Genomic DNA, 15,414 nt, shown 5'->3' with positions numbered 1-15,414 from the left:
AACCACTTGGAATAGAATCCATTCCCCCGGGGCTGGACTGGAACCTCTTCTATGGTCCCTATGTATAGAAGAGAAATTATTTCTTGTCTCAGCAAACAATCAAGACATGGGTCCCTGAAATGAGACAAGGAAGGGAGATAGAGGTGAAATGAATAGAGTAAACTGATGTTATAGCCTCCAAAACCCCTTTATTGGATGTAATACACTCCTTTGCAGGTTGGAAATAGGGGAGAAAATTTCTCAAAGGAAGGAGATGGGTGGGGTGGTGCAGCTGAAGAGTCGAGGTGGGGATACTCTGGACCCTTGACCATACCATTAAAACTGACACTTGCACAGAAAGAACAGCTCGGTGATGGTAACAGTCACGATAGGTGGTCTTCTCTTTTGGTATCTTGGCCTCCTCTTCGGTGGTTCAGAAGGCCTAGAGTAAGTAGAGAACTGAACAAGATGAGCTGTTCGTGCAGTTAGATACCTGCTAGATTTTCTTTTGTTTGCAGATATGTATATGCCAAGGGACCTGAGACCAGCCCTGGAATCTTTCAAAGTATGGGAAGATTCATCACTGGACTAGTAGAAGAGTTTTAAGTCCATCAAAAGAAAGGTCTTTTTTTGAACCTCCCTAGGAAACCCAGACAACTATAGACAACGCACTCTACATGTGACAACTGCAGTAGAGATGGAGTGTACCGCAGAGTTGGCTGCGTGAAGGGATGGCTGCAGGAAGGTTCTTGCTAGGCAATGACCCTCAGCTATGATGGCCTTGAACTTGTCGTGCTTTTCCGCATTATTGAATTTGTCTTAGTTAAGGTTGCATTTTGCCATCAAGGCTTCATAATTTGCTATCTGAAATTTCAGAGTCACTGAAAAGTAATTCTTGTGACCAAATAGATTGAGTCACCTTTGGTCCTTTTGTAGGAAGTAGACTGTGTGTGATGATGTCTGTCAGGTTCATTGACAGCCTCCACAACTAAAAATTTTTGTGCAGGATGGGAAAGCAAAATCAGATTTTTTCATTGGGCCATAATACTTTTTATTAGGCTGTTTTCAGAAAGGAGGTGTGGTGGCAGGAGTTTGCCAGATGGTCTTAGCAGGATCCAGTAAGGCTTCATTCACTGTATATAAAATGTCCAACAGTTTATGTTGTGACTCCAGCACCTCCTCTAACAGACTCTGTAATGAATCAGCAATTGTGTTTCATCAGTTCCTAAAACTGTTTAACATCATCATCATCATCATCTGGTGACAATGATTGACTATTAATCTCCAACGTCACCTCCGTCTGCTCTAGCCTTTTGCTCCTTGAAAGATTCCTCGTGAGGATGGGGCTGCTGAGGAAGAAGCCATGCAACAGAAGACTGTCTCTATCCTAAGAGAAGCTAGAAGGTCCTGAGAACTGCTGGGTGATAGGCAGCCCAGATGTTCCAGAAGGGTCACTGACCATAAGGCAAAGGAGTATAGGGCATCTAGTGTTGTCATGCAAGTAAGAAGGAACATACAATTTCTTTTTTTCCCCTTGGAATTTCCCTCTCAGGGAAGGTGATCAGGAAAATGTCCCTTCATTGATAGATAGGAGACCCCTGTACCAAAATCTGGGAGTCTGAGGAATCATTCCTGACAGGCTAAGGGCGGAACAGACAGTGAAGGTGAGGACAGCTGTTTGTCCTGTGTAGTAGGTACTGGAAAACAAGGAGGTATCGGGAAAAGATAATGCCTTGGTGACACAGCCCATCTTGGTACCAATAGTAATTCGGTATCCATTAACAATGGAGAATTTGGCTCATTTTAAATAAATAAATACCTGGATTATCAAAATTCCTGTGGTGCCAGATGTATGAGAGTCAAGATAATACAAGGCTCTATAGCTTCAGTACTGCGAGCTGACTGCTTCCGTCATCCCATTTTAAAAGATTGTGTTGCTACATGTTTAATAGATGACAATACCAAGGACTTTGATGACTTATGAAGTACTGGTTCAGTTATTAACACCACATAATCTGTAGGTAGTGCTGATCTCCCAGAAGCAGAGTCTCTGCTGAGCGATCATGCTTAAACAATACCTGGGTCAGTTTCAATCCAAGGTACATATAAGTGCTCTTTTTTTTTTTTGAAAAACTGAAAGTCTTTGAAGAGTTCCCAGTACCCAAGCAACCTAGAAGCTCTTTACTCCACATCCCGTAGGATCTCAAGTCTCTGAAATGATTGGTCTCAGATGACAGGCTTCTCTTTGATGAAGGCTCTCTGTCAAAAGATCTAAAACTCCTATTTGGAGCCTTGTCCATACTCTCCGCACTCTTCTTCCATGAAGATCTGTGACTGGGATACAGAGGTTGACAGGACGCTACTCAGAGTATGCTCAGAGACCAATGTACAGGGAAGGGAGTTCTCTGGGTTTGAATCTGAGGCTGGTCTTGAGGCTTGTTCTATCATAAGGACTCAAAACTTAATCTCAGTTTTTTCAAGATTGTTTTTAAAAGAAGTGCAGATCTCACACTTCAAAGATATATGTGGAAGCACCAAGAGAGTGTCTGTTGCTAACTGGGACAGATTTTCGGCAGGAGAGGCAGCACTTGAATCCCTGACATCCCAGCACAACCCAGCGATGACAATACTTGAAATAACCTCTCAGGTAAGAGAAGGAAAGGAGTATTTAATGAAAGAGAGACCCCCTTACACACACAGAGGTATAAAAACTAAATTAATCAAATTAATCTAAATTAATGTATGGTAAGAAGAATGTAAATTAAGCTATAAACTAAGTTTGAAGCAGGCACAACAGATGCTCCCTTTCAGGCTGAAGGGTGCTCATGCAGCAATAAAGATACACTGTATGGGACACAAGGATGACTGGAGCATATGCACAGACCAAATGTCACTGTTTACCGAAAATTTCCAATTAGAGTTTCATGGGGTGCAAGTGCACCTCAGGTGGAGCACCATTCGAGATACTACTCAAACCACCACCATGAAGATTACTCTCAATGCTGCCATTGTAATACTACTGTGCAATGGCTTACCCTGTTCACAGTAGCAGCACTGAGAGCTCTCCTTCTTCCCTGACAGAGCTTCTGTGACAATGGGGATGAAACTGGAAAGTTTTTAGGTGGGGAGTTTGAATTCCCCACTTCCTTTAAAACTTAATTTTGTTTGTTAATATAGACACTAATTCATAAACCAGCAGTTTGTGGGAGCTAAAATGAAATCATTTAGGGAGAAGGAGGTTTCCACAATGAGAAGCCCATCTAAAAAAAGTAAACCCCATTAGTGTAAGGGTGGTGTTGTTGCAGAAATCATGTGGAAAACTCCTATTACTGTTAATGTAGAAAGGCAAAGCTAGCACTGAGGTTACAATCAGAGTCCTACACCAACATAACAGACAAAATCTTTTTATTATTCTCCTGAGAACAAGAGTCACTTTTAGCTAATACCATCACTGGAACCAAAATCAAAGAGGACCTCTCCATAAGAATATCCGGATAATTTAATTACAGAAAATGTGATGGGGTTCTGCAGTAAAATACCAACAGTGACAGCAGACATTCTACATCACAGCCCTAAATTGCTCGTTTTAAGCAAAAACTTCTAATTTGTGCATACAACTACATATTTTATTCTAAAAATTATTCATGTGCACCCATACATTTTGGAATGCACAATTTAAGTGTCTATTTTTGAATGTTGTACCCTAGAATTAACTGCTAGGGAGAAAAAAAGAAAAGAAATGATTAAGTGACTTTTCCACAGTTTGAGGAACATGCCTTAATTGTCGTAGTATGCATTATATTGGTTAATGTTTAACCCAAGTGAAAATTATTTTTGGGACACAATCAAAGTTAAAATAGATATAATTGCAAACACAACACTTCTCTCTCCAGTTTTTCCAAGTAACAATATAAACTTACCTTTATTTTAAGACCAGAATCATTGTGAGTATGGGTTTTGGATAATTTCCTCATGATTTCAGCCCCACTTACAGGCCCAGAAGAAACTCCAGCAGGTGGAGGACGGTTAGCTGTTCCTTCTAGGAGCATTGTGTGTTCGCTGACTGTAGCTGAAACACGTAACAATTATTCAAACTAACTACGTGTGAAACAAGGCCAGGGGTATTGCTTATTATTATGTATGCTTATTCCCAAAACATCGTTATGCACACAGCCATGCTTTTGCATTTTGGCGCACACTCAGCAGAGAGACTAATCTAAGCAAAATCTAACAAAGAAAAAAGCCCTAAGCGTGTCCCAGCTGGCATTTATACAAGAGTGTAATGCAGCCATCAATCATGTTTTGAGACTATACTAAGACAACCTTTAAAATTTTGGCACAGAAAATACCTTTTAAAGACACACAGCTACAACCATTCAAATGCATGACATAAGTCTACAATGTCAGAGATAGCACAACATAAGAAGTTAAATGTGCATGAGACAACTAATTAAGTTGAAGTATTTCATGTTACAATCAAATAAGAGTAAGCAAGGAAGAAAATGAGGTGTCCATTTTTCAAGACAGTTAGCAACCGCAGTTCTAGTTAAAACAGGATACAGTGAGGTGAAGTGAGAATTGAACAAGTAATGCAGGTTTAGAGAGTTTTAGTATCAGATGCCCAAGCATTAAAATATAAACAGTTATTATGCTATTTTACCATAAAAGTTGTCTAAAAAGTATGATTTGTTCACAAATCATTTGTATAGAGTATAACTGTAACACAAAAATACCTGCATCAAACTCAAACTCTGCTCCATCAGCACTTGTGTCACTCTGAAGGCCACCTCCATTGTCTAATCCAACTCCAACCTCATGCTCATGGTGTGAAGTGGTCTGGGGTTTCAATGGCTGAGCTGGTCTGTGTAAGCTAACTCCTTTGAAAGCTGGTGTCACCACAATGAATTTCATCCACTGCCTAGCAAGTGCAACTAGACCTTTCTTTAAAGTCACTAAAGCAGGAAGGCCATCACTCTAAAAATACAGACACACACAATAGCATCTTAACGTAAACTGAAAAAGACCAGTATTACAAAACATTTTCTGATCATGCAGAATATGACCACAGTAAAAGCTTCTGACAGTTTATATTTCTGCAGTTTTTATGTTAAACTGTCAAAAAATAGGAAATTTTACTTCTGGGAGAATTCTGTGCCACTGCACAGAATTCACATCCCCTGAAAAAAATACATTCTGCCAGGAAGGCTCTGCAGTTATGCCTTTTGCCCACCAGGGCCTGCTGTAGCACCAGAAGAGAGGGCAGACAATCCCATGTGGGAGCAGCCCCGCTGCGGATAGGGAGGAGAAGAGGCTGCATTCCTCACAGCACCCTGCTGGTGTGGCCAGGTGAAGAGGCCTAAGATACGGGGGAAACGGACAGCATAGGGCACATGGGGTGGCTGGGGGGGTCACAGACTGGGATTCAGAAGGGCTAGCTGAGGGGAACAGATTGAGGCAGGGGCTGAATGGGAATTGGGGTGTAGGACCACATGGGGATGGAAGGAGGATAGGTGGCTGAGTGAAAGTGCAGGATACATGGGGACGGTAGGTGGTTGAGTGAAAGTGCAGGTATACATGGGGACAAGGGCACATGAGTCTGACTGAATGAATGAGAGAGGCTAGGAGATAGCTAGGGACTGACTGCATGGGTCTCCTCAGCTCCCTAACAATTCCTCCTCCCCCTATTCCCCCCAAAACTCCCTCCAAAAAATATTCAATACTTCTCCCACCCACACTCAACAACCCTTCAGATTCACTCTCAGGCTTCTTCCCAGCAATTACTTCACTCTTCTTCAACTCCTCCAAGTCTTTGCACTGCTTCTGAGGGGTGCGGGAAACATGTTTCTGTATTGTACTTTAAATGAATTATTACTCAAAGTTCTGTATTGACAAGCCTAGTAAGGAATCTATTTGTCAAAAAACATTTCCTGAATCTTTTTTATCGTCTATATTGTTACAGACATACTTGCAGGTATTTTGAAATAAATTCCCAAAATAATTGAAACTGGATTGATTATATTGTGATTATTTTGACAAATAAAATATGCAGCATTTTTAATTTTTTGGTGCAGAATTCCCTTAGGAGTAAACTTTAAACTTCTTACTCTGCATTTGTGCTCAGTTATAATAATGAAATGATCTATGCTGAATCATATTTGGTCCATCATGACAAAATTTATTCCCATATAATGACCATATCAACTGATATAAAATCTGCATCACCCTATTGACTCAATGAAGCTACTCCAATTTACATGGGCTAAAGATCTGCCCCAATATGTCAAAACAAACAAAACTGGATTGACAGATGCAAAAATAAAGTATTGCATTAAAGTAATTACAATGGTGTGAAACTTTCAGAACAGAACAGCACCACCATTTGTGTAACAATATATTAAAAACAAATTTTTTTTTGTACACAGGTCTTTAAAAATTCATTTTATGGGATAAAACAGAAGGATAGTTTTCAATAATTATACTGGATACCATTAAACACTGGCTTCAAATATTTCTGCCCCAAATAGTTCTGTTTCTGATTACTGCACTCTCACCTAGATACATCTCCTCACTTTTGAAACAGGTATTGCTCAAATCTCACAGCCAGGGAAATGAATTACTGAAGTGACAAAGAATTCAAGGCTTACTTTCCCATTGGTGTCTAAAGGGATTTGTGCAAACAACATCCACCAGTATTAATAGGAGTTATGTTTATATTCCAAAAATACCAAGAAGAGAATAGTAGTTTGAGTCTCTAACGTTTCTGTAATTATAGCTCAAATAAAAAAGTTATTAGTACATTGGTATGGCTAGTTGTTACACCCTAGGATTCATGGTAAAATCTGACAGTTAATCTAGTTCCTGCAGGCTCTTATATTGGTAATAGACACTTAGATAATATTAAAAAGTCTTAATTGATTATTGATTATTATTTTTTAGCTGTAAATGTTTGAAGAAAGCTGAAACCTGACATAGAAAGGCCAATAATTATGGAGGTGTTTTTAAAAAATCCATTTGATAAATGTATGGTGTCTCCCATAATTTATAAATAAAATACATAAATAAAAGACTATAAACTATTTATCTATAATTAATGGCAGATTAATTATTATAGGGCTTGAATTTTTTTAGTGAGCAATTTAACGTTTTTATACAGTCATCTGCATTAAGCCACCTGCAGTTTTTATTAAAGGTTTACATGCTAAACTGTAATCACCTCAATATTGTAAAATTATTTGTTAAAAAATCTTCAGTTCTTCCCTGAATTTATACACTGTATTATTTACATCTTTAAAGCATAACTCACCATGGTAGCATCCTCAATGATGGAATAGTTTGCCTGATGAAGGTAGTGATGCAATATATTACACAGCAAACAGGAAGGATTTTCTTGCAAGAAACGAGCCACTTTAGTCAGTCTGTTGTATTTGCTTCTCAAAGGGAAGTGCATACTTTTATTCTGAAATAAATATTTATACATGTATCTATTTTCCCTATAGTGAATATATATAAAAATGCATGCATGTTATAAACCACTATGTGACCTAACAGCATACTAATGTAAGAAAAAAATGGAGCCACTTGTATCTGGTACTGTTCTTTGCAATGTTATAGCTGTGTTGGTCCCAGGAATATTAGAGACAGAAGGTGGGTAGAGTAGTATCTTTTACTGGATCAATTTTTGTTGGTGAAGACGACAAGCTACCGAGCTATACAGACCTGAAAAAGAAATCTGTGTAGCTCAAAAGCTTGTCTCTTTTACCAACAAAAGTCGGTCCAATAAAAGATACTACCTCATGCATCTTGTCTCTAGCTGGCCTGACCAGCTGAGTGTATCCCAACGCATTAATGCCAAAACCTGTAAGTTAAATGGGTCATATAAAATATTAATAGAAAGCTAATGGCAATCTGATCATTACTATTATTGTCTGGTATATGTACAGAGGACAAATTCAAAATTACAAACCAATTGGAAATTATGTTCTTAAAGTGTGTCTGTCAGACAGGGCTATGTTGGGATAACATCAGGCAAAGAAATGTGGTTCTGCCACCTTGATGGTACTTCCAAGATACATTAAGAGACAGTGGGAATACATTTACTTAAAATCCATTAAGTTAACAAGGGGAGGAGATAACCACTGAACAACACAGTAGGGGGAGGAGATTTCAGGAACAGATTAATTCATTTGCATTTTAGCAAACATAGAGGGTGAAGAAACAGCATGGAATTTCCTTCACCAGGAGACTCTATGAATCCTTCCTCACAACTTGAATGAACTTTAATTTGGGAGGTAATCGTCAAAAGAATCCATCTCAAAGGTTCACTGGACTATAAAAGAGAGGGGAAAAGATCCCTAAATTACCTTTTACCCAAGAAGATAAAGAGTTGGACTTTGTGAAGATCCTGACCAGAGGGGTCATCAGCCATTTTGCTGGCAGGTAGACTGGTAAGGAAACTACCTTGAGCAAAGGCTGTAGCTTGTTGTGTTATGTCTTAGCCATTAGAAAGCATCTTTCCCTTTTATTTGCTTGTAACCATTTCTAACACTATCTTTTATATGTGAACTCACTTAAAATCTTCTCTCCTTTTGTTGTTAAACTTGTTTTATTTTCAATTTAAACCAACCCAGTGCTGTATCTGAATCAAAGTTAAAGTGATAAGCTGTGCATTTTGTCTCGTTGGAGGACCAAATAAACCTTATTATTCCTCTGAATAATTAAGGGCTGGACATAGCAGAACATACTGTATTGGGAAAATTCAGGTCTCAGTGTTGGGGTCATCTTGCCAGGTGTACCCAAAGCTGGTGTACATCAGAGTGTGGCTGGGGTGTCATAAGTAGGCTGCTGAAATCAGAGTTGCTTAGTCAGAGCTGCTTAGCACACAGGCATTCAGTGTATGCTTGTCTGCTGACTGTCGGCGTCCAGGCTGCTAGCAGGAGCAGAGCATTTAAGGCAACCAGAATTACATGGCAGGTGGTGACACAACCCCTCACTGGTCTGGATTGCATCCTAGAATGTGACACTATGAATTACAGACTTTTAGTCTGTTTATAGTGTGATGTCAAACTCTAATGGTACCACATAGTTGCGGAAAATTTAAAAAAAAAGCTAGAAATAAAAAATATTTTCTATGTCCATCTCCACTGACAGAGCAGGATATTTGCTATACTATACTGTAAAAAAAGGTACAGTAGTACCACAATTACATTTTAGAACTTCAGATACTGATTATATAAATGAATAATTCCTCCTAAAAACTAAATTAATGAATTGTTTAATGCTAGAAGAAGCCACCCTAATAATATAAATTATTTCCTGCAGTATAAGATTTTTTATTCATGTTTTGACGTTCAAGGTAAGGCAATTGTAACATGCATTAACCTGCCAGGTTTTACAATAGCAGACAAAAAGACTGAAAAAACCTTACCACCACTGAGATTGATTTAGTGTAACAGCAGAAAAGAAAGGTTACTGCATATAAGCAAGGTCATGTGTACTCTACAACACAGTTAACCTGAATTCTGCATCAAGTCCCCCAATTTCTGCAGCCAATTAAGATGAATTTGGCAGGAAACTGACATTTTTGCATCAAGTAAAGTCAAAGAATATTTTTATTCAAATATTCAAGAAATATGATTGGTACAGTATGTCTTGTGATATTCATTTTGATGTTAAACTCAAGTCAAATCTCAAATTTTGAATGTTTTTCAGCTGTATACTAAGCCAATATTTTCAATATGTAGTTTGCCATAGAATTTTGTATGCTAACACTTGAACTTCACAGAAGTTGTCCAGTAAAAAAAAACCAAGCAAACAAACAAACAAAAAAAAAAAACCACAAAGATTTTGACAGCTGGGTAAGGCCACATGGGGCTTTTGGCACCCAGGAAGTGATTTTACCTTTTTTTAAAAATTCTGGTGGGTGATGGGTAAGAAGGGAGCAAGAGAAAAGGAGTGAAAGCAATCTTAAATATTTAGTTATCTGCCCCAGCAACTAGTTCATGCCTCTCAATCCCCTGCTCCCACTCCAAAAAATCTTTGGCTCTATTCAACAAATATAGATCAACGCACTGCCTCCACACAACAAATGATGTGCAAGAATTCACAGTTCTTTCACTGGGTTTCAGTTTGAATCCACAAAGATTCACTGGATAGTTCATACATTCCCAAAGCAACTGTTGCACACACTCAGTTAGTGTAGGGCCTAATTCTCTTCATTTCCATCATTTTACAATGGTGTAACTCCACTGACTTAAGTGGAGATACTATTTATTAACACCAGTGTGAGAGGAGAATCAGGCCCATTTTGTTCACATTCACCAAGGTTTTATCCTCAGACATAACAAAAATTTTCCCATGGAAGTTCAGGTTCTGCACCCAAATCATAAAGAATTGAATTGTGGCCAGTTTAACAAGCACAGGATTTTAATTACAAGTAAATCACTAAAGAAGCCAGACACCAAAGGAAGGTGTGTTGCTTGTGCTAATTTTAAGTCTGTTGACCTTATTTTTCAGTGAGTCACCAACCTCTAATGCCTCTGTCATTATGCAGCCCATGACAGCACAAACCCTTAGAGTTCCTTCAGTTTCTAATTTGTTTAATGAGGACTTCAGTTGATCAATGGGAACAAGCCAAGCGCCAACAGCAGGAGTTGCAGTGCTCAATAGGTTCAGCTGCCTATTTGAAGAAAAATCAAACATTAAAAGACAGAATTCAAGTTCAGCGGTATGTATTAGCAACGTTTGCTTATGCTATCGTGCATTAGATTAAGTTGGGTAATAAAGTGAAACAAAACAATGTTTATTGGCTTGAAAATGTTAAGCTATATAGAATATTATTCATATTTAAAGCTGGTACAAAAGAAAATATTTGGCTCTAAGTGCCAGACATGCCCACACAAACACATTTCTCCCACTCCTGCTATGAGACCTCCTTTTTCCTAGGCCTAATATAGGTCTCTTACTTTTCTCCCTCCTTCCCAGCACAAGGTAACTGGAGTTTCAAAGTGAAAGACAGGTCAGGTATGAGTGGGAGTCATACAAGAGCATACAAGTAATTTTGGCAGATGGGAATGGGAAAAAAAAAGGTACACTTTCCTCCCGTCTCTTGAACAATACCATCATTTCCCCCAAACAATATCACTCCCTAGGAATAAAAAAAAACAAAAAAAAAAAACCACCACACACTACAAATAAAAGCTCAAGATAGGATAAAATTAGTGTTTGCCCTTAAACTGGTCAAAAACCTTTGCTGTATTTTATACATGAGACTACATGCAACTTCAACTTTGGTATTTCCAGCTTTTTCAGTGATTACCAGTGCAAATATAATATTATCCTGAATATTGTCAAAATAGATTTAGGAGCTTAAGTCCATTAACTTTCCATGACACCAAGGGCTTGTCTGTACAAAGGCAACAAGCCCATAGTAGTTAGTGCACACCAGACACTCCACACACTAACTCCCAATGTGGACACACTTACTACGCAACAAGTGTCTGTGTGCTTTAACTTAATAAACTTCTGAAGTGTATTAAGCTAAGCACAAAGGCACTCTTAGTGTGTACTAAAAGTGTGTTTATGGTGGTGTTAATGCAAAATTGTTAATGCACTTTAACATCACACCCTAGCTTACTGCACACTAGCTGCCTTAAGTAGTCAAGCCCTTGGGAATTAGGCACTTAAGTGCCTAAGGCCCTTTTAGAAAATGGAATTTAGGCAGTTCTGAAAACATTACTCCTTCCCAGCTCTTTCACTATGTCATGTTCACTATTTAGTCATTTTTAATTCCTTTTAAAAAAAGATAACTAGATATATTTCATATACAGACATTTATACAGGTATTTGCATACTCCAGTGACACTGATTTGGTCTGACTTATCTAAATCCCATTTTGTCATTATCAAATAATAGAAGCTGCAGCAATTACTAAAGAGGCTGCACACAGAATGTATCAGATTTAAGAATATACAGAGCTGCTACTTTTATTTTCTTTAAATCTAAGGAAGTTATACCTCGAAAATACATGGGCAGGAGAGCGCACGTTAGTGGGAGCTGCAAAACTAAACCAAATTTCTTTGATTGTTAGCTTCATGCTGCAGGAGTCAGGTGGGGGAGGCATCAGAGGTAGATCTTTTTTCAGATCATCAGATTCAACTCCTTCATCCTGCACAAAAAAGGTAAATTGTTTTCAGAGGGCAACAACTGTTTAACAGAAAAGCATATTATGTACTGTCTGCCAAAAAATACAATCTCATGTGATATTTAACTAGACAAAAGGAATAAAAACACACGCATTCCACATTGTCTCCCAAGATCATATTTGGATGCATCCTTTAGAAAGCTGCAACATTAGCTATATAAGCAAAAACTGAATTCAAAGTGAAGTATAAAAGTTGTTAAACTGCTACTAAAATTAATTCTGCACTATAAATTAGCAATTGCTAAAAAGAAGTCAACCCTGAGACAAGCACCAATCTGAATAATTTAAATTTACCTGTTAAATTAATTTACCTGTTCATCTGAAACTGAATTTCCGTTTATGTCTGAAGAGGGACTTCTATCACAAGGAAGATTATCATCAGACACATCGGTGTTATAACCACTACCAGTTGGAGAATCTGAAGAATTGTTGGATGCAAGCAATCCACCCCTCTCTGTTGCACTAGATTTACCCATGACTCCAAAAGTACTATATAAAACAGCTCCAGATTGTCTTCCGCCTGTAAATACAAAATTAGAGTAAACAAATACTCTTGGTTTGTTTCATTTATTCTATTTTCACAAACTTTTAAAAATAGTAAATTTTGTTAATTTTCCACTCCCATGTTCCATTCAAAACATCTGTAACTTCTTTTACTTTCACAAATACTTTGCTGTATACTTTGACTAAGCCTTGTGCACTTATATTTAGATACAAACAAATTTAATACCTATTTTTGAAACAGTTTATATCTCAAAGCAATTTTACATGCCTGTACCTTACTGAAACACTAAACATACAATCTTCTGACGAGAACAATTCAGATGATGCAGAATACATTTAGATTATTAATTAATATTTTATAAACATGAGCGTCTCTGTAAAAATGCTCCAATCCTGCAAGCCAGACCTCTGCTGTGGGTATGGCTGCAGGATCATCATGGCCCAAGTGACTAGTTATATTATCAATTTCCTTCTTTACAAACTCTGTTTTAAAGACAAAAGCTCCTTACATATAATTAAGACTGAAATAAACCTAAAATTTTAACCACTAAAAAGTTACTCTGCACCTAGCACATGTCACTCTGAACTAATTATACCGGTGATTATATGAGCTTACCTATTAGAGAATCCATTCACATAAAATATAAACTATTTAATGCCACCTATATTCAGTAACTTTTTTAATTAAAAATGAAGATTAGAAACTTAGAACATCTAACAGAGCATTTCATTAATTAATTACATTAATAGTAACTAATATTGACCATGTAGTATAGTAATATTGTAGCCTTACCTTTTATTGTTAAATTTTCAATTCCACATTCAAACATTATCCAGCCCCATCTCTCTTGGCTGGGACCTATTCGAGTTACATCCGGAACAGCTTGCTGATCAGTTTCATCTACAAAAGTGAATTCATCCAACTCTTCCAAAGTAAAAAGAACTTTTGACTTCTCAAAAGGAATCGCTGTTATTGCACAAGTCCCAATGTCTGTAAAAACAGTAATTTACCTCTTTGTTATACAGATGATGCCAAAAAGTTTGTATGGGGAAGTGCATTTTTCGTAAAAGAAAGAGTGTTTGTTTAGGGGCTTCCTCCCCCCGGGGGGGACATGGGGGAGGTAGGGGGTTTCAATTTATCAATAATTAAAAAAACCCGACTATGCACAAAAAGGAAAGACTGAAAGAAGTGATCTTAACATTTGGAACAACCGCAGAAAAAAACCTACTCATTAAACATTGCTTATAAAATTTTACAACGGTGTTTCTCTTTCTCCCCATCTTCCGCCACCTACATACAAACAATCTAAAAAAGCCAGGAGAAAAAAGCAACCTAACAAGCATTGCAAAATTAAATTAAAAGCCAAATATATTTCCAGTCTTCCAGATCCTGATGTCTTCACTACTGTTAGCACAAATATGATGCTATATGAAGAAATGTTTGTGGCTGCTTTTCAAAAATTGACCTATAACTGGTTACAGCCTCTGAGATACTTCAGCCCTAAGGGAAAATCTTGGTACAGCACATTCCAATTGAATATCTTTATGATACCAAATGATAAATGAAATACAGTGGTATTGACGTGATTCTCAGATAAAGGGAAACCACATGACATTTAAAAAGTGTATTTTTTCAAGTCCACTCTATTTTGAGGTTATTTTCTAAATATATGTCCAGTGCAAATCCAAGGTCTATTTAAGTGGCTAATATGTATGCCTTTGCCAATGTTGTAACGCATATAATCAGTTCCACTGATTGCTAAGAAAACATCAACCCCAGTCAGACTATTTTAAATTTGTTATATTACTTTCTTTTAAGTCTGACGTCCAAAATGAGAGTCGGACTCCTTGACTTGCATAAAAACAATTTGAAGAGTTAACCTAAGTATCGTGCTGAAATATGTCTGGCAAAATTCTAGCTTCAAGTGTCCATTTGTTGACAATCAAGTTACAGTGAGAGAAGCATTTGTGAAACTTTGTCTCCTCTCTCCACTGAAAATCACAATGGAAATAATGCACGCACTTACTGGGGGTATTGGATTTGAAACAAAGATAGGACTATCTGCCAATATTTGGAAAGCATTTCTAATTAGGTTATTGAGACAGCTCAAATTACTTATTTCAGTCAAAATTTAGGAGTAGAAAAACTGAAATCTGACTCAACCTTAACTATACAATCAGTTGATGCCTCCATGAAATAAAGATGTTTCCACACCATGAATAAGCCTACCTGTTGTATCAAGGCCTCTAAGCTGTCCATGAACACGATGAATGTTCAGTTTGGCAGCAATTTCTTTTCCTTTTTCTGCTCCAGCATTTGATCTCAGTGAGCCAGAAGACTGGGGCTGCATTTTATTGGCATGGATGTACCGATCAAACGTTACTGAATTCCTCCCAGTGTCTGCATTGTTTAAAGTCTCTTCAACCACACCCCTTTTAAGTGAAAAGGGAAAAATAAATACAAAAAACTCAAGGACAATTATTTAACTGGTTTCTTTTAGTTTTACGCCAATTTAAAATGAAGTAGGCACATCAGAACTAAGAATTCTTTGTTCACAAAATTAATACACATTGATTAGGAAAATTAACTTAAAGGTTTAGTTCTGCCCTCAGTGACGTAAATACAATTCCCCCGACATCACTAAGAGTTAAAACTGTGTAAGTGAAGGAAGGATTAAGGCTTTAAGTTTCCAAAATACTCTTCCCTGCCTCATTTAAAAACTAACATATTT

At 37.5% G+C, this 15,414-nt stretch overlaps 1 protein-coding gene across 8 annotated transcripts in view; it reads right to left on the bottom strand.

Moving 5' to 3' along the window:
• BLTP1 (bridge-like lipid transfer protein family member 1) overlaps nt 1-15,414 on the bottom strand; it is a 214,456-nt gene that overhangs the window by 87,858 nt on the left and 111,184 nt on the right. For all 8 annotated transcript variants that reach the window (XM_067530214.1, XM_067530216.1, XM_067530220.1 and 5 more), the window contains exons 35-42: nt 14,913-15,115; nt 13,476-13,673; nt 12,490-12,698; nt 11,991-12,142; nt 10,504-10,654; nt 7,283-7,435; nt 4,713-4,953; nt 3,900-4,048 (exon numbers count right to left, since the gene is read on the bottom strand). In XM_067530214.1, coding sequence (XP_067386315.1) covers nt 3,900-4,048; nt 4,713-4,953; nt 7,283-7,435; nt 10,504-10,654; nt 11,991-12,142; nt 12,490-12,698; nt 13,476-13,673; nt 14,913-15,115 — 1,456 coding nt within the window. The remainder of the gene's footprint in view (nt 1-3,899; nt 4,049-4,712; nt 4,954-7,282; nt 7,436-10,503; nt 10,655-11,990; nt 12,143-12,489; nt 12,699-13,475; nt 13,674-14,912; nt 15,116-15,414) is intronic.

Source organism: Emydura macquarii, unplaced genomic scaffold, assembly GCF_026122565.2.
Source record: "Emydura macquarii macquarii isolate MOO-44397 ecotype Brisbane River unplaced genomic scaffold, CSIRO-AGI_Emac_v2 contig_3044, whole genome shotgun sequence".
In the NCBI taxonomy this organism is placed as follows: domain Eukaryota; kingdom Metazoa; phylum Chordata; order Testudines; family Chelidae; genus Emydura; species Emydura macquarii.
Note: the sequence above shows the minus strand (reverse complement) of the source record. Positions and strands in the feature narration are given on the sequence as shown.